Raw genomic sequence first — 25,227 nt, 5'->3', positions numbered from 1 at the left:
CCTATATATAGAATGTTATAGACTTAATTGTAAGTATTGGGATCATAGCAATCTGAAATGTTTAAAATAATCTCTGTCATTGGATTGCTTACAACTGAGAAAAGTACAACTATCTTTTATACTGCCTTTTTGCAGTTGAAATATTTTCCTTTTGTATGCTGTATAGGAATGACTTGAATTAATAGTCACTCCTATACCTTATTACTCTTTTTATAAGGCGATGTTCCAAATATCAATTCAACACCCTCAAAGATATTTCTGGGAGAGTAATTAGGTTGACAAAATTGGGGGGGGCTGTCAACATCCCTGGTAGAACAAAACTTCCTGTAACTTGTTTGTTGGTTTCTTTTTTTTTTTTTTTATCTTTTAAAAAACAGTCCAATTGCAGTTCCGAGTACAAACATTGTTTATCATTTAAAAGTCAATAGGTCTAAAAGTTTAGATGTAAAATTAAATATATAATGATGTAGCTGTAAAAATAAATAAGAAGAAGTAAACTTTGTTCTTATTTTTTGATTCTTAATAGGCAGCAGATGAGCCTGCCTACCTGACAGTGGGAACTGATGTCAGTGCCAAGTACCGTGGTGCCTTCTGTGAGGCAAAGATTAAGACAGTGAAAAGGCTGGTGAAAGTCAAGGTAGTATGCTGTGGTTGTTGCTGATTTTATTAAAGCATTGTATTAAAAGGACTGTCAGAGGAGATCCTAGTCCTGAAAATTAGGAAATGTTCATCACCTCACTGTATGAATTTTAAAGAACACTTGAATGTTGTTTTTCATGATTTGGTGTTGGGTTTGGGGTGGGTCTTGTTTGTTTTTTGTTCTTTTTGGGATGGTGGTGGTCGTTTTTTTTATTTTTTTAGGAGGATGCTGGAACAAGAATGAGCTTTCAGATTGCCTATTCTTGCTACTTCTTTCCTGATCACAGAAGTCTTCTGTTTTTGTCTTCTGTTTGATACATCAGTTTCACAGCAATCAGTTTTGATGTCACAAATAGAGGATTATGGCTTTACATGAGTAATAAGGAATAAGAGCAACCTCTTCAGAAGCAGAAGTTCCATTTCATTCCAGCTGACATTCTCAGTTTTATAGCTCAGAACTTAAGAGGCAATGCCAAAATAAATCAACATAAGAGCAAAAGAGATGTTAATAATTAGTTTCTTAGACCAGGTTTTAGAAATGTCCAGGATAACATTTGTTAAGTTTTGAGCATCTTGCTGCTACTTCTAAAACAGCATGCTTTGGCTGTAGCTGGGTTTCTACACATGCATAATACTGGCACATAATATTCATTCACATTTACAGGTCTTATGCCAAAACAACCAAAAAAAGAAAGGCATTACTTCGGTGTTGCGGTACCGTTGTTAATGCCAGTATGGGAAAACAAGAATAAAACATAGTTAAATAAAAGTTAAGTATTCAAAGTAAATACAGAAGTTGTTCTTCTGCTTTGTTTTGTCAAAATCTTCCCACTTCCTACTTTCTTGTCTACTGTCCAGGATATGTAGATAAGGCATTAGTGACCCAAAATCCTGTAACAAATAGAGATGAAAGCTTCTTTTTATAACTACACATCTAAGTTTTCGTGTGCTTTAATGCTTAGATCAAGTCGAACAAGCTATCAGCCTCTTCAGTTACATATATAGATCATATCACTTTATCAGAGTGCTTTTCATGATAAGAAAGAAAAACACAGTTCAGTTCTTGGAGTCTTTTCCCCTGTTCTTAATGAGTACTTTCAGAAATTCGTGATCTTCTTTGAAATTTGTGTTAATGAGAAGCTCTGTAGGAAGCAGTGTGCTGCCCTTCCTGGTCTGACATCCTTGATTTCGTATCTGTATCTTTGGTCTGATAGAGTATTTAGATTGTTAATAGGTGTGAGTTTTTTCATTTCTCGTTAGAATCTTATGCTTTATTACTCCACGGTAAGATTTGGAAGTATATGAGGCTGCTGTGACTTGGTGGAAATTCCTGTCACTCTATCTCAATTATATTATAACAATTGAAGTTTTAACAAGCTAAGCCTGATATTGTAATTAAGAGCATGTAGGCACACCCCAGCACACTTGCCAAGAGTGCAAAGAGTCCAAAAAGTCCGGTAGTCTTTTCCTAAGTAGCAGGACAACCTGTATTCATCTCAATGCCGATACAAAATTTTAAATAAAAATCGCATAGACTGCATTATTAACCTGAATGTGTGTTAATACCAACACTGTTTTAGCTGTGTTTATAAATACAGCTACAGTGTAGACAATGGTTGGGGGATAATTGGTGGAGCTAGAAAACTGGACATCTTTATAGGTGGAAAGGAAGCTCCTGGAACTTTTGATTCCTGAAAAGAAATAGGAATTTTGGAATTTTTTATTAAAACACCGTAGGTAGTTTTGCTATAACAAATGGCAATGAAACAGTTAACAGTGTTGACATCTGAATATTCATCTTTTATGTTTCTAAACTGAGCCTCTGCAAACTCGGATTCAGATTGCATAGGCTTACATTCACTGTCTCATCAGTGTTACCTTCTCAAACATAGGATTTTAAAGGGAGAAGCATAGTTTACTTACACTGCAACTCATCCTTATTTTCATTACGCTTGTAGGATTCTCAACTTTACCATACAAACTTTCTCTTGCTCAAGGTAGCAGAAATGGTTGTATTGCGGTCAGTTCGGTGATTTTGAGATACGTATTTAATAAAGAGCTTTTTGTTTTGGTAGTAGTTTAGTACTCAGTGTGTTGTTAATGAAGTACTACAGTTGGAAGTAGAGAGAAAAAAACTGCTTAATCTTCTGATCTGGAAGCCCAATTCCAGTTATGCCCTGGATTGCATCAATATCCAAACTCGCATCAAAATGTATTTTCTTTGCCTTGGAAAGGCTGATGTTCGATTTGCCCTGTTCTTTAATTACCATGTTTCCAATTAAATATTAAGTGTGATACTTGGGGCTTCCTGTGAGTAAGATTATCCATGCCAGGTGTTTTGCATTCAGTAATGTTTGAGTCCATTTGATTGATAGAGATCTTATTTTCCAAATTATTGTTACTATAAATACAGTTACATATGCTTTTTGAATGCTGTTAAAAATAAGATGTTTATTAAAAAGTTTTTGAATATCTTTCAGGTGGTCCTGAAGGGGGATAACTCAACTCAGTTAGTGCAAGATGACCAAGTGAAAGGACCTCTAAGAGTATGTATATTGCATGCCTTTTTTTTTGTAATCACGTAATTGATTTGTAAAAATCTAAATTTTGATGCTGTTTAGGTGGGTACCTGTTCTACAGAATTTAAATCAACAGGAGGAGGCTCACTGCTTTAGGTCAGATTGATTCTGAATAATTCGTCTTAACTCTTGTAGCTTTTGGAGGCTGTTTATGCTTCTCCATGTAGTATACTCCATACGCAAACAGTTTTGCACACACAATGATTTTTGTATCTTGTAAGACGCAAAACTTCTTATAAGTAATGTAGAATTTGATTACGAAGCTAAGTTCAAGCCTGTTAGACAGTAGTAAATACGATTGCTCTAACTGCATTTTAAAATAGTTGGAGCTCTTTAGAGGAGATCATCTTTTTTGTCTTCGTCTTTTCTCTAGCTGCTGCGAAAACACCAATGCGTGTTGTAGGCACTACTGGAATTCTGGTCCAGTTGACAGTATAACAATGTTTAAAGGATAAGAAATAGTAGTAATTGCATGCACATCAGTAATAAAGTAATAATTACTTTGATTGAATATTTGAATATTTATTTCCAATTAGCCTTCTATTATTTCTTGTGGTGATGTAAGTCATGCTGAAATTAGATGTTCCTGAGTTTCTTACTGCTTTACTGTCCACTTGCAGTTCAGCCTTCATGCTTAAGGACCTTTGTTCTTACCAGCTAAGTAACTAAATTTTACAAAGTAACATTTAGCTAAAATGAGTCTTAAAAAAAAAAAAAACAGCTTGCTGAAAGAATTAATGTGAACATGTATTCTTCTCCATTATATGAGTTTGGGATCACATGTAACCTTGAGATACTCCTTTTTGCAGGTTGGTGCAATGGTTGAAACCAAAATGCCTGATGGATCCTTTCAAGAAGCTGTTATCAGCAAGTTGACAGATGCTAGTTGGTATACTGTAGGTGAGTAGCCACATGCTTTCATTTGCAGTCTCTAATCTTTGAACAATGCATTTCTAATTATAGGTAATAATGTAAGTAATTATATCTTGTAGTGTAAGATCAGAGATAGATTTTGTAGGGGACTTCTTTAAGTCTTCCATGTCTTGTTTCCTTTTCCATTTAAAATAGGATAATAATTAATTGGTGTTAAGGGGGGCTGTTGCAAAGGTAATTGCAGGGCTGAACAATCGAATTTTATTTGGCACAAAGTATATGTACTGATGTTAGTGTCACTCACTGGAACTCAGAATAATTTTTGCAGATTTTAAGTCATAAACCTTGTAATTGCACTTCCAGCTGAAAACCTGTGGCTTGTAATGAATGACTGAAATGCAAGCCTTCTTTCACTATATGCAATCTTGTACCCAGGAAAAACATGGGTAGCACCACTATGCATTCTGAGGTCATTCTTCTGTTTTGTGTAGAGTTGAGGGTCATGTTTTGTATGAAACAATAGAAGAAAGGATTTTTTTTTTTTTTAAGAGAAAAATTGACACATCACACCTTGAAAAGAAAAGAGGAGACATTCACTTATAACATGAATAACTGTTTGCTTTAAAATAATTTTCAAATAATGATTATATCTGAAGTAAAACAGAAAACTACTTTGCTTCTCATGTTGGAGGCTCAGCACTTTCCAGTTATTGAAATAAAAACCTCAGAATGCAGGGTCAACGACATTTCAATGTTGAACAAGAATTCACTGCAAGATAAATTTCTTTATTTTGAATAATTAGAATTGCTCATTCTGATCTGTAGATTTTTCTGAAACAGCCTTAACAGTAGAATGACAAAACCCAGCAACGTTCAAGTAATAGTAGAGAAGCAAATAAAAAAACACAGTATTTGAATCAAAGAGCTTTGCAAGCATTCATCTTTTTCTGCACAACTTTCTTACAGCAGTGGAGCGTTATATTCACTAATAGTAGCATGGAGGGAATGTGCTCCTCTTAATTGTCCTGTACGTGCTACTCTTTGGCGTTGCTTTTGAGATTGGTACTTGTAAATTTAAACTGTTTGTTTCTTATTAGCTGCCTTGTATACCGAACATATTCAGCTTTACTTCATACTCTTTTGTACTCTCTTGAGGAATCCTCTATCACATGAAGTGTCAGTTATTTTGGTTCATTAACCTCTTTTTTAAGATATAAAGAAGATATTTTCAATAATCCAACATTTCCATTGCAGTAGGTGAGGTTATGTCGTCTTTGGTGGGATCAGGATAAGGCTCTCACTGCAGATAATTTGGAAGGATTTATCACTTTATGCTTATTATTGTTATTGCCTGCTTTAAATATAAACCAGTTGACTTACCAGTTGACAAAGCTCACAGCTCTTTGCATTTTTCTTCAAGATTATAACATTGCTCTAAAATTGTAGATTTAGCTGTAAAATCGTACTGTATGTCAGGTCAGGGAGGAGAGGCAGGATTATTCTGGAGTGCAGAAAATTTAAAATCTACTTGGTTTAGTACTATGATGTGACATACTCAATGAAGAATACTGGACCTTCAGCTTTGCTTTATATTGACTTAGAGATTCACCGTTCTGATACAGAAGAGATAAGAAACAGTGTCTTGTGCTAATAATTTCATGGTTTATGAATTAGCATTTCTATTTAAAAAGCCTTACTTATTTTAGTTTTAAAATAGGATTTTAGCTAATTCTGTTTGAATTAGTCAGAAAATTTACATCAGTAAACCAACCCTACCTATTCCTGCTTCAGTGATTAAGAAAGGCTTTAAACTATTAATTGATGAAACAAACATATTTGTCTTCTTACATTTGACAGCTGAACTTTAGATCCCCTCTTTTGGGGATGAGTTTTGTCTGGTGTGGTTTTTTTGTTTGTTTGTTTGTTTTTTGTTGTTGTTGTCGTCATCATTCTTCCTTTTCTTTTGAGCAGTACCTTTATGCCAAAAATCTTTACTTGATGAGCAGATAATTTGAACGGTGAATACATGCTCTGCCCTGTATTAGTGAATTGTTGTTTAGATCTAGCAAGTTGTTGAACTCTCCCCAATAATGTAAGAGATAAATCATACACACCATGATTTTTACTTTATACATTTATTAAAGTGCAGTCCTTCAGAAACTTGCGCCAATTAATTAATTTATTATTATAATTTTTTTCCCCAAAAAATACTTTTTGACAGGCGGAGTAGGGAAAATAAACTCATATGTTTTCCATATGCAAATGTATTAAGACTGCTAGGATTTTGTAAAAATTTGGAGCTGGGTGTGTGTGTGGGATTTAAGTAATCTTATGGTAAGTTAACATGCAGTACTGTAATATGGCATGTAGAGTATATATACCTATGACTATGAAAATAAAATTGTAACATGTTGGAATTGTAGTTAGATCTTACGAATGTTTTTGTGAGTTGTATGTCGTCGTGTCCTTATCGGTGTTGAAAGCACAGGTAACATCGACCAATGTAAGCAGATCATGAAGTTTATGTAACTAAAAAAAATGGTTATTTTACTTTTAAAATTGGGGAAGTGTTCTAGGTTGAGTACAGAAACATTGAGGTGTGAAAAATAAGCCTTACTTTTCGCCTGCTGCTTCCATTTTATCTTTGCAGGAAGTTTTGGATAGATATTAGGTGTATGTTTGTGTTGCTGTGAAGCAAGCAGAGTTGAGTTGGTTCCTTTTTGATAGATGGTGGGCTGTACTACTTGGCAGTCTCATTGACTGATTCAGTCAAAGCTAAAGAGTTGAGAGGGAAGTGGATTAAACAGCCTTCAGGTTTCTAGAATGCCTTCCTGAGTGTGGTCAGGCTTGAGATGGAAAGCACAAGGGAAAGCTTGTGTTTCAGTAGTATGTGCTTTTCCTGTACTATTTATTTTCTGTTTTACGTAGCATCTCTTTCTCGGTGATCTAAAAGTAGACTGGTATGGATAGGGAAACGAGTAATATATACGGACAAACATTTTCAAAGTATTAACTAAAAAAATCTAAAAAATCCACCGAAACAAACCACATGCATGTCTAGTGAGAAGTTATGATGTTAACTTTCACAAGTCAGGTTCTCTATTTCAGATAGGTATCTGAAGAACAAAAAAGTCAGTTGAAACAGTTGTTCAATAAGGTGAACCAGTAGAAATGCTATGTTGAATTTACTGTAGTAGGCTACTTTGCCACCGACATAATGACAGAACCACAATGATAATCGGTTAGTCTATTTTAACAGTATCTCCTGGCTATTGGTGGTGTTCATGTACCCAAAATAAATAAGGATTTATTTTTATTGTAGCTGCCATGGAATACCTTTTTCACTTATTTTTACCTAATAATGATGTTACTGTAGACATTTAGTCGAATTGAAATTTTCAGCTGTGATTTGGAAATACTTTTGAAATTACCTTTGAAATTCAGCTTTTCAGTATAAGTAGGTGAAGAAACAACAGCTGTTTGGAGTGAAAGTTTAACAATGTCTGGAAAATGCCATTGCACAAGTCAGCCTTCTCATCTGCTCAATTGAATCTGAAGTGGGATGACAGTAATAGCAGTTTAAGTTCTTGGATAACAAATGGCTGAGTTGGATGTTTTAATCTTTAAAATGCAATTATTAAAAATGAACTTAATTTACAAATGTTAAAGTGCTGCATTGATGCTTTTGAAGTGCCGAATATATTGCTAGGTGATAATTGCATAGCATTAGAATGGTCTATCAGATCTGCTTTCAGCTGAGCCGTGTTTGAATTATGGCTTACTTAGCATACCATCCACCTGATTCTCTGTTAACTTGTAAAATGCTTCAGGTAAATACTAAAATAATGTCTGAAATGACTGAAAAAAAGAGAAACCACAACTCATACCACATCTTACAAAGTGCATAGTTGTATTTTCCTTCTTTCACATTCTCACTAGAATCTTACAAGAATTTCCAGAATTTCAGAAAACAGGAATCCTTATGTATATGTTCTTTAAGGAAGCACTTTTGCATCACTTCTATACAGAACTAGAAGCGATGTGATGTCTATATAAAAGTGAGAAACAGTATTTCGATTGAGCAAGCATCCGAAGAGTTGCTGTTAGAGTGGCCTTTTTTATAGCCCCAGAAGTGTCATCTCTCTTTTGACAAAACTCAGGTCAATAATCTGTATGTGCTTAGATCTCGCTACGTGTATGTGATTTAACCATATCTACAACTTTAAACAAAAGAAAAAAACAGATCAAATACATTGAGCCTTGTGCCTTGTATTTTGCTAGGTAAAATCGTGGAAAAGTTCTTCTAAAGAGACAAAGAGAAAACGTATTAACTTTCAGTAATTTTTCCTCTGAAATGAGTAGGAAATAGGGAGGAAAAAGCTAAAACAGTCAGAGGCATTTGCAGTTTCTAGCAGACCTTGCTGTCAACAGTAGGGCTTTATATACCGTTTAAAGTGAAAGGGAGTGTGAATCTTTATTTTTTGAGAATTATGGCTTTCAAGCTTCATCTAGTACTTTTATGTAAGAGAAGACATATCTCTTAAAAGTTATCATGAAATGGCAGAATACTTTAACATAAATAGTAAAGAATTTATTTTTCTCATCCTGTTCAACACTATGAGTCTGCAAAGCCAACAGTTTTTCCTTTTTGGCACTAGTACGGTGTTGTACATTGACATGGCCCAACTTCGGCTGCGCTGTAAGCCAGACACCACTTCTGAGACACCTCTGTGAGCCCCATACCTCTGCTTGTGCTGCTCACCGGCCTCACGTGGTGGTGACTTCCTCCTCTCATGTAGTCACTGTGGCAGTTTGCAGGGAATGCTGACTGAGTGTGTGCTGGGGGGAGTTAGGTACCTGACTGCTCGTCATTGTGCAAGTGAAGTTTTGGGTAGTCCACTTGAGTTCTTCTAGAAATGAAGTATAGTCTCAGCCACCAGCTGCATCACTCTGGGGTACCGCATTTAGGAGGGCAGGTGATAAAAACAAAAGGTATTAAGTATTTGGTTCTAGTCTTCTGTCATGTTGCATGGATTTTGAAAATTCCAGTTCATAATTCTGAGAATGTTTACCAGAAAATGAACTAACGGCCATGTCCTAGGACTTTCAGGAGCAGGGTTGCTAACAGGAGCTATTTATAGCCACATTTTCCAATGTAAAAAAAGTTTTCCTCTTCTGATGCAGTGTGGAGATATCTGTGGTAACAGGAAAAATGGACTTGGTCCTGGCTCCACTACAACTTTAAGCTCCTAACATGTCTTATTCCTAATATGTCTTATCACCCTATGAAGGGTGATAAAAGCTATCAGTGCCACCACAGTCAGTTGGTTTCATCCATGCCAGAGGGTTGTCGGTTTGCCTTTTTATAATTTCAACAGCACACATTTTGTAGTACGTGCAAGGCACTAGTCACGTTTGTGTGGCTGGTTTGACCAATTATTCCCAGCATCCTGTTGAGTTCCACATCCCAGAAGCATCACTTCATCTTCTGGCTGTGCATGTGTCATCCAGGAATCCAAAAGCACAAGTGTGGCAGGGGAGCTGTCCAGTTGCCCCCACTTTGCTGGTGCTCTATACCACCCTGACCCACCATAAATTTGTTCTTTTTGTCTTCAAAATGTTGCTTGGCTGGATTTTGAGGAAGCCCTGAATTTGCCTGGAGTCCTTCCATGGGTCATATCGTTGTTTAAGTGCACCTGTGGCACATAGAAACTGTGCAATAGCTGCCTTGGTTGCTTTCTGGAGAATCTAGAAAGAAAAGAATAGCACCGCATTTTGCACTTAAGCGTGTTTAGGCAATGGGCAGGTAGAGGAGCAGATGTGATGGTGAAAAAGGATGTTAAGTGAACCTTGTTACAAATCAACTGGATAGAGCCTCTGGTTATAAAACCACCTTTGTTACAAAGTGGACTGAGTGTTTAAAAAAGAAAAAAAAAATTGTGTGCAAACAATACTGTAGGGAAAGCAAGGAGGTAGAATTTTTTTCTCTAATCTCTTTAAATGTAACGATAGTAAGATTACTGTAACATCTCAGAAAAAGCAGTTTCAGACAGTAGGGTTTTGTTTGTAAGGTGATAGTCTTCTATGAGTAGACTCAAAGGTCACACTTCTGTGTTTTCAGTGATATTTCATATACATTTCTGTAGAGGAACTGAAGCTCGTTTAAAATGATTCTTTTAAAAAAACTGAGTTCTGTAGTTTCTCCAGTAGCACAATACACTGCAGTGTCTTGCTCTTAAGCCCTCTCACAGTAATGTAGTACAGTCCTTGTCTACAAGGTCATTCAACAAGTATTGCATGACTTTCTATATTGTTTCCACAGCTGAAAAACAAAAATCTGCAAAACTTGCCCACATGCATTGAGACAGTCATAGATAGCATCTCTGGTAGTTCACAAACTACTACTTTGTCAGGCAGCTAGTGAAAATAATTAAGCGTGCATAGTGACATTGGATCAGTTTTTACTTGTTGGTACGTAGTTTCATTGTCTCGGTAGATTTAAGAGTTTCTGAAACAGGATGAGAACGAGAAAAAAGGTTTACTTGCTATGCAGTATAGTATCTCTCCTCCTTTGGGCAGAAACAGTAACATAATTTGTTGGATTTGAAGTTAGCAAGCAGATGCAGCCTTGAGGGTTGTTTTTCCTATTCACTTGTCTGTTACAGGACTGCCTTGTTCTGGTAACACTGATTGCTCTGTGTATAAGTAATATTGTAACTATTACGAGGATGTTATCGCTAGCGTCCTGCTATGTTCTCCTTTTTCTTACTTTTTTATTATTTTTAAAATCTTAGGGGTATTTATAAAGCAAGATTTAGTTAAACTGATCTGCAATATTTTGTGGCAATTTTCTTCACAGTTCCTAGAAATGATTTTGATTGGTCGACTTGTTAATATTTCTTATATAAATAAATGAGAACTGATGTTGAGACAGCGTTTTTGTGAGGACAGGTTTAGTATTATTTTTGTTAATGGCATATATGGGCCTGCTACAGACAGGGAATGGAAGATACCTGCTCATCAATAGTGAGTTGAAAGTTGCACTGTTTAATGCATTTTTGAGGTACTCGGCTTTTAATCAAGAGAATTTTTTTCTAACTTTTGGGATGTATTGCATTGATTCCCACTGGGAAGCTTTGTTTTTCTTTTTCTGTTATAGCTTTGGCTTGCCTAGGCTTCCTCAAACAGGAAAAAAAAAATCAATTCTGTTTCTTTCCTGTTACTGTTATCAACAAGGTTGGGATGCAGTGAAATTCTGAAAATTTCCGCTTTATTTCCACTGTTTAAATATGTTCTCTATGGAGCATATTGAACTCAGTTCTTGGGACTAGACAAGCATTATAGCATAGACTGTTCCTCCAGGTTGTCCTGCTTACTCATCTTTTTTCCCCTTCTGTCAGTGTTCGTCATTAAGCAACACATTTGGAAGAAAGGCCTCTGGCCAGCAGAAACATTGCTTTTCTGTCTGTCATTCCTACTTTGTTATATTGACTCTTAAATAGTAGTATATAGGTTCCTGGCCAGTAAGTATCATTCTCTTTCCAGAAGTATTTACTGAAGGAGCCGGCTGGTGCACCCTGGTTCCCCAACAAGTACATGCCCACTACAAGATTAGGCAATAGTAGTACTTAAAGGGTTTCTGCTTTTTCATACTTGTTTCTTTGGAAGGACGGGATTGTAAGTTCCTCTTCTAAGATAAATATAGTGGCACTGTAAACACGTATTTTGATGACTACATTACATGTGTATGGGGAGATACCTCCCTCTCTTCTGTTTCTGTTTCCTTCCCCCCCTTAACACAACTGATACTGCTCAGTAAATTCTTTCTTATGGAATACAACCTCTAGAATTTTTGCTGTTGGAGAATTTGGAGTTGTAACAATAACCTATTTAAGGAAAGATAAAGTAATTAATAGAAGTTGTTCAGCATTAATTTAACAGTTTTTAATTTGTCTGTCTGTTAGTACTAGGCATTTTAGCTGGAGTTAAACTGTCTTACTTCTGGATGAGGTTAAAAAGAGGAATGAATTTGCAGCTTAGAGCATGTTCTAAGAGTGTATTAAGTTCTTCTGACATGACTGCTATCATAGTATCAAAGTATTGCATAGCCAAAAAACGTGCCATCTGCCCTGCTGCTTATATTTATGAATTTCTTAATATATGATACTGTACATTGAAAAGACATTCTCTTAATGGCTCTAGGACTAGTAGTAAAAAATCATGCATAGGGTGGCAGTAATATGAGCATTACTTTTGGTGAAGTAGATTTTTCTTAAAAGTGAGATGGAAACCACAAGGCCTACTTACTTCAAGAATGGTATATATTTTTTAAGGTTCTGAGACTATCAATATGTGTTTCTGATTAGCCTTTCAGTGAGGCACAAACAAGTATTTTGCCTAGAAGAGAAGCAAGTTGAAGTAGCTACAATTACAAAATATTTCGTGCAGTGTGATTAGTTTGAGAAACTTCTTACTTACCACACTTTAGTAATTCAAATAATTGATATTTTTGTATGACAAATGGTGCTATTCTTTTTCCATTGACACTTTATGAAGTGATCACTAATTTAGCTAAGGAAATCTTTCTTTATGCTGTTCTGTTACATACTTTGTTGTTCTGCAAAGGTGATGTTTCGCTGAGTTGTGCAGCTATGCTGTCAGTTGCAGGTGCTGTTGCACATGTCCACAACAAATCCTCGCAGAATGAGCAGAGAATTTCTTACATATCTAAAAACTCATACATGGTCAAAGAAAGTTTCGGTTTACCCTTGAAGCAAATAAATTACTTTGAAAGACCAAAAATATTAGTGCCTTCTGTTTCTGCCCCTCATGGTCCTTCTACCTTTGCCCCTACTGGTCCCCATCAAGACAGAAAATTAAATGTAACTGTCATTTTTCTATTTATCATTTAAAAAAGGCAAAGTCTTTTTAAGTAATGATAATGCTATGCTATTTCCTTCTATATAACACCACTTAGTTTTTGTTATTGAGAATTCTGTTGTAATTGTCTAAAAGCATTTTCTGTACTGAGCAGGTGATGTCTGTAGGGATAACCACATACAGACTTGATAAAAATTTTCTTGTTTTATCATTTGTGTGTGTATATATGTATTTACACATATTTATGTGAGACTCTCAGGGACTGGGTATCTTGACTGTGTCCATTCTTTTAACCTGAATGAGGGGTGAGAAACTTCAGTCCTGGAAGAAAATTACCAAGGTAAAATGGAAAATATTGGACTTGATTACTTTGAAAGAATCATGCACTATTACACTCCGCCGTGCATTTCCTTTGCCCCAGGCAGGACACTCTCACATGGCTGCTGAACAGAGATATTTTTCTACACTTTCATTTAACAGTTGTAATAACATAACAGTTTCATTCCTTGGCTGCAGTTGAAGAAGGAGGTCTGAGAATTCGTGCTTCTCCACCTTCCTTTCCTGAAGTTGTGTGATAATTGCCTCTTGTATGAAAGAAAGTACTCTATCCTTTTGGGAAGAGTGGCTTTCCTTTTAGGGGCGGGAGAGGGGTTTCAGAAGGGGCTTTTTTTGTTTTCTTTTTTGTAGTCTACCTGTTTCAGTTTTGGAAAATGTAGAGTGGCCTAGCACTTTTTCCCTGTATGGCAAGGGACAAGCAGCTTCTGTAGAACAGGCCACTTCTGTACCTTCAACTAGAGAAAACAGAGAGAAATGGCAGAAAAAGACTTGTAGGAAGAGGGCTGCTTTTGAAGCATGGCATAGACTTGTCTTCATTCAGATATGAAACTGGGAATAGGACTGAAAGCATGACTGCCAAGCTCTGAAAGCTTACTCACACTTTCATTGTCTCTAGGTCTGAGGGGTGATTAGGAAAACTTAATTATTCAACATTAATTATTTTTTCTTCCATGTTGTTTTGTTCATGGAAGTGAAGTATAAATTTATGAAGTTGACACTTCTGCAATTGCAATTACTTTTTGCAATCTATAATTGCTTCATATTGGTCGAGAGTATCTAATTATGTGACTTTCAAAGTTCGAAGTTAACTTGCATGTTTGTTGTAATTGAGGAAGGCAGAATATCTCACACAGTTCTTAATTGTCATAATTTCCTTATGTGTCCTAATTTAAGTAGAGTTTAGTATGTTTTACTAATGTATTTTACTCAACACTGTTTATAAGATTTTATCTTTTAGGGATGAAAAAAGGGTATATGTCATCTGGTTTATGAATGGTTTGCTTGATTTCTTCCTCTACTATACTAGTTTTAATTGAATAGGTAGAGCTTCCAAAATTGGAGATAAACTACACTGATTTTTTTTTTTATTTACTGTCAAGTATGAGATTTTGTTTGCTTTTTTCAGTAAAGTTACCTGTTGCCAATCACCAGCCATTTGTCCCCTAAAATTATTATTTGTGAAAAATTAGTACTTTGACTTTAGTTCTGAATGTGTTTGGCAAAGGATAATGATGGTAATCTGCTTTTAAGTCTCTTCAGAGTGGTGAGAAATGGCCCACACTGTAGGGTGCACAGAACATTTAAAAAACAAAAAAAAAAACCAACCAGCCAAACCACCCTAAAACTTAAAAATACGCCAATGAAATATTGTTATCAAAGTCTACAGAGAGAGCTGGTGAGTGACACATTTGGAGTGGTTAATGAAACTTAAACTTCAAAAGGGTGGCACGGATATTTTTTATTTTATTAATGTAAACCTGTGACAACACTGAACTTCAGAATTATTTCGAGCACTCTGGTCTTTGCACTTAGCTGATCAGTGGGTACCGATGCTGAGTTAGTGATGCAGAGGCAAGGAGCTCATACTTTGTTTTCCCAGTTAGTGCAAAGTGTCGCAGCGGTGGCTTCCCTGAGCTGTAAGCTAAACTAGAAGATTTTGAGAGTAGCATACTGACGTTGGAGTTGATGGGTCTTACTGGTATTTATATTTTAAAATTTCTGAAAATATTACTAACTACTATAGCTAATTAAGCATATAAGTATCTGCCGTCCTTACAATACTAGGTTTTTAGAAGGGGAAAAGTTAGTTGCTTTGTGTGTACAAGTATTATAAGCCATTAAGATAATTCAGTAGTGGCGCATACCACAGCAGTATCTCTATTGTAAAGATGGAGGAACCTTAAAGCTTATCTTATCAAGCTTAATTAAATTTGTATTCATACCTTTTTTTATAGTTATTATTGCAGTCTGTGGTTTTAATCTAAGGTTATGAGAATGTGACTGTTCCATTTAATTATTTGACAAATAAGTGCTTTTCTTGCTGCAACCAATCTGTGTTTTTGCTAACAATACACATGTATTTGATATTCATGCTAGCTCAAGAGATTTTTTTTTTTTTAATAGAAGTATGCCAAAAATATCATACCAATATGCACAACACTCTTCAAACTTTTTTTTTTTAAGTTCACTACTGGTCAAAGTGTGTTTCAAGTAGTTTAAATATAGGGTAGTATTCTGCACTTTGACCCATACAAATAAACTTTTACCTTACTGGAATGCCAGACTGCAGCCACCTGGTCTCTGCTCTTTGAAAAGGGCCTGTTCACGTGGCTCAGACAGCAGGATCTGAACCAGTGCGGGGGGAACTAGTAACTTTTCTTTCCTTCTCTTCAAGGAAGTTTTCATGAAAAGGTTTTATTTAAACTGCCTAAAGAGTAGATCTTTCTCAGGCGAAGCTTGCAATAGCCTTATAACATTCTAGCCGTCCTCTGCTGTGTATTGATGGAAATGGATGAAACTTCCTTGTCACTTATACATGAGTTTTAAGACAACAGGATGTCTACTAAGTATTCTTTATAAAGTGGTCAGACTTACAGTTGCAAGTTTCCAGTACTCCCAGTCTGTTGGTAGCACAGTGTTGATAGTGTAGCAAAAACTATCATACACTTGTTTTTCTTTCCATTTATTTGTCTTTTTGTGGGATTGTTTGTAGCAAGAGAGAGGATTAAAAGGTAGCATAAGTAAGGAATAAATGGATAGGGTCAAAAAAACCCCAAAACCAAACAAAACTCTAAGATTGTTAGATAATAGTAACTGATGTGCAGCCAGTAGCTATGATTTGAAATGTGCGGTGTATTGATAAGAAGAATGTCTAAATTAGACTGAGACTATTGCATCCAAAAGCCTTACTTTATACTGGCTTAAATCTCCGTGTGAAAACGTTATCTGTTCTTAGACTGGATCTTGAATACCACCCTCCATTTTGCTTGTGAACAAAAGTAACGTTTAAATGGAGGTCTCGGAAGTCATGTCTTAGAGAATATTCTAAATTGTGAGATAAATAGTAGACTTGTTTTGCCAGCTTGGGAAAGAGATCTGATCATCTTGTGCCGATGTGTTTTCTTGGCTTCATACTAGTTTTTGATGATGGTGATGAAAGGACCTTGAGACGAACTTCGTTATGCTTGAAGGGAGAAAGGCACTTTGCAGAAAGTGAGGTAAGACAATGATGGACATGCAATGAAAACTAAGTAGTTAATTTATAGGTTTTTTATAATAAGAAGAAATTGCAAACTAATTATGTTTCCTCTTTTTCCCTGTAGACGCTTGATCAACTGCCACTAACCAATCCAGAGCACTTTGGAACTCCAGTTATTGCGAAGAAGTCTAATAGAGGAAGAAGATCATCTCTTCCTGTGTGAGTTTTGATAGTGCTCTGTTGCTTTCCTTTCCTTTAGCGTCCTTTGCTAAAACTGAAGTAGTACCATGGAAGCTGTAATGGTCTGAATGCTCTATCATGTGAGCTGTGTACACAGCTTATGGGCTTAAGTAATTCAGTTCATGCTGACATGTTCATGTTAGCAGTATTATGAAATTGATGGGTTTTTTGCTCATAGTAGCCTTAAGAATGTTTATGCTTCTTTCCTATAATAGGAACTAATGTGTGAGGAAATGTAGGAATTTCAACCTTCTTTATACTGCATAAAGTAGGAAAAAAGGTGCTTTTAAATTTCTGGGGTAGAGACCATTTCTCTTTGTTTCATGTCTATGCACAATCAAATCCTGATTCATGCCTCCAATTCCAACATGATGCTGTTGTAAAATACTGCTACTTGGAAAGAATTTCTACAAAATTCCTCTTACTAAGTAAGTGCACTTAATATTTAAGTGTGTTTCAAGCAATTTCAGCTCTCAATTTTGTTTTTGAAGCTTTGCAGAACAGGGAGAAAGATCTGGTTGTAAGCTGTATTTGCTTTCAAATATTAACTTCAGATGAAAACTTTAAAATACTGTATGTGTTAATGATTTAGTACTGAAGATGAAAAGGAGGAAGAAAGTAGTGAAGAGGAGGATGAAGATAAAAGACGTCTCAATGATGAATTGCTTGGCAAAGTTGTGAGTGTGACTTGTAATTCTGAGAAGGCAGACTGGTATCCAGCTTTGGTAAGTTGCTTAAGACATTGACATCTCTAGTGTCATACTACTAAAATCTTTTTAGACAAGAGTGTCATCTGACTTGTTACGTTGTTCATATAGTGGTTTTCCTGGGTAGGATGGTTTGCAAACTTCACAACTTTTACAGCAAAGTTGTGAATGTAGTCAGGCTAAGCTCTGCTGCCCATATTTGCTAAAAATACAAATATCCTACAGTATCTGTTAAGAGTAGGAGAGCAAAGATTAACGTTTATGTATAAGTTACAGTTTTATGGCTCTTAAGTCTTTCAGAACTGCACATAAAATGATTGGTATGTAACATTATTTTTCTTCTAAAAATAAGGTATGTTAGGACTTGTACTCCCAGGCAATTTAAAAGCAACTAGATTTATGAATTTTAATTGCAGTGAAGTTTTTCTCTTTTTGTATTTAATGATTGCCTTTTTCCTTAGACTTTCAATTTTATGAAATGCTAGTTCCTTTCATGCTTGCATTTATGTAAATGGCCAGCTACTCTAGCAGTAGAGGTTTGTTATTATTTTTATTTGACTGTCAATGTAGGATATAGCTGTTCATTGCCATTGCTGGTAATAAATATATATGAAGTAAATTCAGGTACAGGTAGACTTCTACTGTAAAGGTAGACACTTTGCAGATTCTTTATACACACAGAAAAGTTTACGGATGCATATTAAAAGTTGCTTTCTTTAGTAAACTTTTTGGTATTGTCAGACAAGCTGAATGCGCATCTTCTGTCATCCATCAGAGACGTGTTTGTTTAAAAAAAAAAATTATTAAGGGCATTAAACATGCAGGTTTGGTTCACTAATTTTTGCAGATTTTATTTACTTAACTGTATATTCTGTAGTCCTTTATTTTGAGTCTTCATGGTTAGCTGGAATGAGCTCAGCTGTTACAATCTTCTAATTTAGTTTAACATTTTATTTCCCTGCGTGAATCCAGGATCAAAAGGTAACTAACTACACAGGCCAGTTGTCTTCCCTTCCTTGAAAGAAGATTCTGGTGTAATGTAGGGTGAATAGTTGACACTGACTTATCCAGCTGTATGTATCTCAGTTTAAAATGTGAAATGTGGTATTGTTGTACAAGTTCTGATTGTTGTATATCCCTTTAGTAACAGCAGATTTTAACTTAACATGGTTCTAACTAGGGAATTAAGTTACTGGAGGCCATGTACCTGTTCTGTTCTGTGCTACCCGAGAAACAGGAATGTCTTATCTTGATTTTCGGGGTAAAATTCTGACTCATCTGAATGGGGTGGCACAGCTTCCACTGAGTCCTGGTAGATCCAGAAGTTCATCTGCATTTGACATTTTCTGTCTGTATATGGTCTAGAGCAAAGTGTAAACTTGTTCTGTTTGTGGTAGTACAAATACTGCAAGTGCATTTTTGTCACCTTTTTAGACTTTAGAGATGATACTGCTGTGGAAGGATGCACTGAATTCCACGCTGCCTTATATTATCCACACCTCAAAAAAAAAAAACCTACTTACCTCTCAGTTTGAATGCCAAAGATCAGAAGCTGGTATCAAATAAGTGGGTCTGTGACTTTTTAAATAGATGCTTTAAACAGGTTTTGTATGAACAAGAGTAAGAAAGCAGAGTGAATAAACAGGATCCCATGATGTCACTCCAGTAGAGTAGTTTTTGAGTTTACAAATTAAATTGAAAACTTTTCTGGCTTGTACATAACAGGTAAAGTTAAAAGTTTGAGGTAAACTGCTTCTTGAAATTTGTCATTGTTGGCCTTGGTAATATAAAATTGGAGTAGGTTTCTCTTCTCAGAACTGGAAATTGTAATAGAAGAAACAGGAAAACAGCAGTTTTCCTGCTGTCCATCTTTCTGTCCTTTCAAGATCAGCTTTTTTTTTTTTTTTTTTTTTTTTGCTTAAAGAAAGTGTTTTATTTGAAACTTCAGGTTGTGTCTCCCAGCTGTAATGATGACGTCACAGTGAAAAAGGACCAGTGTTTAGTTCGATCCTTTGCAGATTCTAAATTGTAAGTAACAGCTTACTTTCATTAGATGTATATGGGAGAAAAATGCAGAACTAATTACATATTGCTTTTGAAGACATTATTTCTTCCAAAAGGAAAGGGTACAATCTTGTGTATTGTTGGTTGTACACATTTGTCATTCATAGTCCATTTCCAGCTAACCTCTTCTGTACTTACTTGCCCACCTTTACATTGTGTGTACAGGTGGAGTTCATTGGATTAGTAAAGTTTCTGGTGTTTCTTCATTTTAAAAAAAATCAACAACTTCGAAAAAAACAGGTGTTCACACTTTAGATGATTCCTGTTCTTTGAAGTGTGAGATTTGGTTCTAATTATTTCCCTTAATGTCTTAATTATTACGTCTTTATGGGTGTCTGTTGTAGTAGTTTGGATATCTGATTGACTCGTTACTTCCTGTGCCGGATGTCCATGGCTGTTTAAATAGCAAAGTTTAAAAGTGTTTAATCTACTTTTTTAATAAAAAAAAGTAATTGTAAAATAACTGTTTAATTAAAATTTTTACAGATTAAGATTCCTGCGAAAATAAAGGTCCTCCCTTAAAAGGGGGAAGGGGAGAGGGGAGAGAGAGATGTGTGTCTTACTTAAGGAATAATATATTCAAAAGAATACGAAGACTGTTTTTTAAAGCTGTTTCCCTTTATTTCTCTTCATCCTTACTTCTAACGCATCTGTCTCAAAATATTGTCACTAAAAACTCCTTGCCAAAGTCTAGCTGTCACCCCTCTTTCTCTCTCTTTCAAAGTGAACAATTTGTGATTTTTAATAGCCATGATTATGAGTAGGATGCAAGTACTCGATTACTGAAATGTATTTCAAGTAACTGAAGACTTAATTCATTTTGGCCTCTTAATGTAGACATGTATCATCAACCTTCTAGCTAAGTCTGGTTCTTTATATACTGAAGGTAGAATGTTATTGGAAAAGCATGCAGACTTGCTCTGTTCCCCCCCCCAATAGTATTATGGCTTTAACTTCAGAAAATGGCGGCCTCCAATTCCTGAGGTTTTACTCCAGTTTTTCTGAAATAATGAAAGAAGGAAAAAAAAAAAATCTTATTACAATAACTAACTTGTAAGGCTTTCCTTGCAGGTTGGTTAGCATTTCTATTGAAGTAATTCAGTAACTGAATATTCAGTATAACTTCAGAACAGAGGAACTTCCATATATTTTGCTGTGAGCACACTTTTGTAATTTAAAAATAAAAATCAACTATTTATCAATGGAGATATGTGCATTTGGCTTCACTGTTCTGTGCTAGTAGAAATGCATTTTGCAAATACAGGGCTTGTTTCTTTCTTCTTAGCTAGATTGCTGTTTTGGGTAGCAACTATTGATTGATGTGAATATTTCGAATTTAGAAAATGTTTTTTGCTTATGTAGAGTATTTTACCTTTGCAAATTTGTGCAGGTTAAAGAAGCTCTACAAACTTCTTAATTATTTAATTACAAGGGTTCTTTTAGTATCTGAATTTCAAAGAAAGATTGGGAACTTACTCTGGTTTTGAATCTTATATTAAGACCTACAATAACAAATGCCGTATGCATTCAGTTGTTAGAAAGAACCTTGAAATGATAAATCTTGAAAATTTTAGAAATTGCTCTTTTTCTAAGCCACATGCTTGCTTTACTGTGATTTAAAAATAACAGAACCTTATTCTTTTTCAGTTATTCAGTAGCAAGAAAAGACATAAAAGAACTAGATGTTCAAAACTTACCAAAATCTGAGTCCTCTCCTAAAAAAGGTAAATTAGAATAAACTCTAGGTGTTCAAAAAAGTAATCTGGTGCAATAGTACTTTTAACTTTTGCAGATAAATGATGGCCTGTTGATTTCTGATAATTGCTCTTTGATATTTTGCAAACAATTTGAAATGTGATAAATTAGAGAAACTTTGGATATAGCTGCCTTATTATTAGTAGAAGTGTTGTTTATTTGATTTTTATTTCCTTCTTTTGATCCACTCCAAATTCATGGAAGGTGAATAGAGTATTTTCCAGGTAGAGTATCTGAAATGTCATTGAACAATGGAGTATATAGCTACCTCTCCTAAAACCAAAGTTCTATGGTATTGCTCAAAACTCTTTGTCTTTATATTAAAAATACCCAGACAGCAAGATACAAACTTCATCAGAACAGCCTGCCTGTGATTTATGTTTTATTTAAAAGTAATTGCAGAACTTGCTTTCTGGATGGATGGATGTCGTGACTACAATAATCCGTCTTTTTAGTGAGCTTGTAAAAGGCCAGATTCTGACTTTGATGTAAATAATTCTTAAACTTTTAGTGTTACTTCTCCCAGTCAGACCTCAAAACACAAAATTTGTTAAGGAGAAATATTTAAAATGTATTTATTAAAAATTAAAAAAAAAAAAAAAAGACGACAAAAAAACCCCAGTCAACAACAACAGTTCCTCTGGTTTGAGTAAAGGTGTGGAACAGCTCCTTAACAAGTAAAGATTTAACATGATACTCACAAATGAGAGCTTGAGGCGGTTTTGATTGCTTCGTGTAATTCTTAATGTTTTCACATACGCTTTCTTCTTAATAACTATTTCACAGTACAAGAACTTTAGAACAGCCAAGAAAATGATGTGATGCCAAGTTTAAGATAAATTGGAGAAAGGGATTTTTTTTCGTGCAGAACGCAATTGGGTTGTGACATTCATTGCCATGGGGGAATATTGTGAAACCAAAGGTACTAATCGTTTCAAAAAGAGTTTAGACAACTTTCTGGAGGTTACTTTATCAGCAGCTGTTAAAAACTGGTGCCTTTTCTACTCCAGCAACACTGTGAATGGTTCATTGCAGTATGTCCCTCTTTTGGGTATTCTTCTGATGCCTCTGTATTAAAGTTTTTTATTGTATCTGGGGGGCATGTTTTGGGATTACCTGAGTTTGTTTTGCTTTGTTGTTTTCCCCCTCGGAGCACCTCTTCAGGGAAAAGAATTTGAGGTATTCCCATTGTACAAGTGTGACTTCTCCCCAACCCGTCACTCCCTTATTCATTAGCGTATTTTACCTCTGTTCCCAATGTTAATGTAACATCTCTTTAGGCAGTGCTCTTAAACAAAACATTTGCATTTTTTTTGCAATCTAAAGTTTCAGACATGAAGATATTTTGAAAAGAACAAAGTAAGTCCTGGTACTTGATCTAACTGATGGGTTTGCTTTTTTTAAATAGCTTTATTACATTATTTGTCTCTCTCATATAGAAACAGAACAGTTCACAGTTGCATAGAACATAGTGGATAAGTATAGGTGGTTATCTTTGGTACTGTTCACATACATAGGCGTAAATCTTTGTAGTGTTCATGGGGACTTATGCCTAGAAAACAACTGGATGCTGTGTGTGGGATGGATGTTCTCAATTCTAAACTCCACAAGTTACGGATACTCGATTTTTAAAATTTGACGCTCTCGAAATGTAAAGTGTGTAGAGTGAATGTTTAAAGCTGAAGTATCTGTTTTATCACTTATTTCCATTTTTGGTTTAAGTTGGCATTGTAATTTACGAGAAGGTGAAAAGGAAATTAAAAATGCTTTGTGACTGTGAATACTGCGGATGAGGTAAAACCGGGGCCCTTTCTTCTCTAGGGCTACAGGAGGCAAGCACGTTTCTCAACACAAAGGGTGTTCCTCGGAACTGGAAAATGGACATAAGTGAAATTCTGGAGTCCTCTAGCAGTGATGAGGAAGATGGAGCTGCTGCAGAAACTGATGAAGAGGAAGAAAAAACAGAAGAGAAAACCGAAGAAGTAGTGGTAAGTCTGGGCTATTTCGGTCGTTCTAGATGATAATTGAGTAACTTGCATGCCTGAAGATCCTGCACTTTCCAATATTTTGCTCTCAGATGTAGCTTACTCACTTCAGTGTCTTTTCAGACCTGTTCATCTTCCCTTTGCTACAGCTGTCTTTATTGGGATTTGTGAGCAGTGGCAGATTGCCTCCTGTTATCCAGTGCTGAAATTGGAGACAAATCTCAGAAATTAAGAATTCAAGGCAGAGAAGAGTGATAGAAAGAATCTGGGTCACAAGGAGAGACGCAACCAAAAAAATTGATGCTGAGCCTAATAGTAGTAATCCAACCTTAAATAAAAGTAACTTTGTATTTTTCTTTTGTACTTTATATGTAGCTTATATAAAAAGTAACTTGTTTCTGAAAACAGTAGTTTCATTAAAAAAAGACAAACCATAAAGCAAAAGCAAGTAGGCTGACTGAAAGTGTGAGCTAACGCACAGTGCCTCTTGAAGCTATTTGGTGCCTGAGACACTATTTAACAGCAGTACAGGACTTACCTTTGTAAGTGTTAGGTTTTTCTTAACACCAGTATTGCCGGTTGGGAAACATAGAATCATACGGTACGACGTGGATGGACTTTCTGTCTAATATTTATGGTAAAATGTTTTCCTGCATTGGAATATTTTGAGTGGCTCCTTTTCCACAAAGTTAGCCGGTTTCTTCATGTCATCAAAAACGTATTTACAGAATTTCCTTTTATTTCTGCTACCTGTTTTTAACCTTCATGTTATATTTAGAAGGAGGGGCGGGGGGGGTGGGAGTTGCTTGTGGGATTTGTTTGGGTTTTTTTCTCGTGATGCGATTTTCACAATACGCTCGGAAGCATTCCTTTCTTTATACAGAAAAAAAAAAAAAATCGAGTGAAGTTTGTCTTCTGAGGAAGGTCAAACACCGTTTCCCCTTCGCTTCCCCTGCAGCGGGCGGTTTTGTCAGCCCGAACACAGAATGGCCGTTCATACTTGGAGGCGGCCTACAGCGTTGCCACGGCAACCGACTGTTGGTTGGCAGTGCGCATGCGCGGGGGGGGAGCGGGCGCTGGCGCGGAGGCTTGGCCGCCGGCCAGGGGAGGCTTGCCAGATGTTTTGAAATGGGCTGTCTCTTTTCTTTGCCTTTCATGTAATGTCTGATTTTTTTTAATTTTTTTTTATATGGAAGAGAATGTAAGTAATGCCGTATAACTGCGGATGCCGTGCAGGGAGAGAGAAAGCCAGCAAATATTTGGAAGTCAGGCTGAAATATGTCCAGGCAGTGGGCAGATTAGATAGAAAGGAAGTAAAACCATTTTACATTTGAAAGAATGCAGCTCCTAGGTAAGGATTCTGTGTTTTAATCTGTAATGTTAACGTGGTTGTTAAGAACGCGGATTTGACTTAGATTTCTGATCTGGGAACTGTCTGGTGGAGCATGCAGCCAGGGTAGATCTTTCCAGGTAAAAAAAGACATAAGAATCTATTTTTAGGTGTTAATTTTATGCCTTGATAACAGTGCTCTCGAAAATGGGGTAGATGTCTGTATGAGAATAATGGTGTGATTAGATAAATATAAGGATAAATGTGTGCAGAATATAAAATCCTCTGGGTTTTTTCCTCTGTTTGCAGTGAAAAGGACTGAATAGGCCACATTTTGCAGGGTGTGAACTGTTGCAGTCTGTATTGGTCTGTTTGTATTAACGTTGGTTAAAATTGCAGAATATCAGTCACTAAAAATCGAGGATTGCTGTATTCGTTTTCTAGTATCCATTTTTAATATCATTTTTCATGGCTATTGCATAAAAGTGCTGTGTGTTTCAAACAAAGAAGGGGGAGGGGGGAGCTTGGTGGTTTAAAAAAAAAAAAAAAAGAAAAAAAGGCATTCTTGTAAAAGAAACAGAGGTTATTTTTAAAGAATGATCTAAATGTAGAGCAGTGAAGCAAAGGATTCAGGTAGATG

General features: G+C 35.8%; 1 protein-coding gene across 1 annotated transcript in view; it reads left to right on the top strand.

Moving 5' to 3' along the window:
• Positions 1–538: 538 nt before the first annotated feature.
• The window catches only part of ARID4A (AT rich interactive domain 4A (RBP1-like)), a 50,025-nt gene continuing 25,336 nt past the window's right edge, over positions 539–25,227 (top strand). The window contains 9 exon segments of the mRNA XM_009582430.1: positions 539–637; positions 3,120–3,185; positions 4,028–4,118; positions 16,446–16,525; positions 16,631–16,725; positions 17,339–17,471; positions 19,402–19,481; positions 21,165–21,241; positions 23,094–23,260. Coding sequence (XP_009580725.1) covers positions 4,037–4,118; positions 16,446–16,525; positions 16,631–16,725; positions 17,339–17,471; positions 19,402–19,481; positions 21,165–21,241; positions 23,094–23,260 — 714 coding nt within the window. The 5' untranslated portion in view covers positions 539–637; positions 3,120–3,185; positions 4,028–4,036.

Source organism: Fulmarus glacialis, unplaced genomic scaffold, assembly GCF_000690835.1.
Source record: "Fulmarus glacialis isolate BGI_N327 unplaced genomic scaffold, ASM69083v1 scaffold16187, whole genome shotgun sequence".
Lineage (NCBI taxonomy): Eukaryota > Metazoa > Chordata > Aves > Procellariiformes > Procellariidae > Fulmarus > Fulmarus glacialis.
The sequence above is the reverse complement of the archived record's forward strand: the minus strand, read 5'-3'. Positions and strand labels throughout refer to the sequence as shown.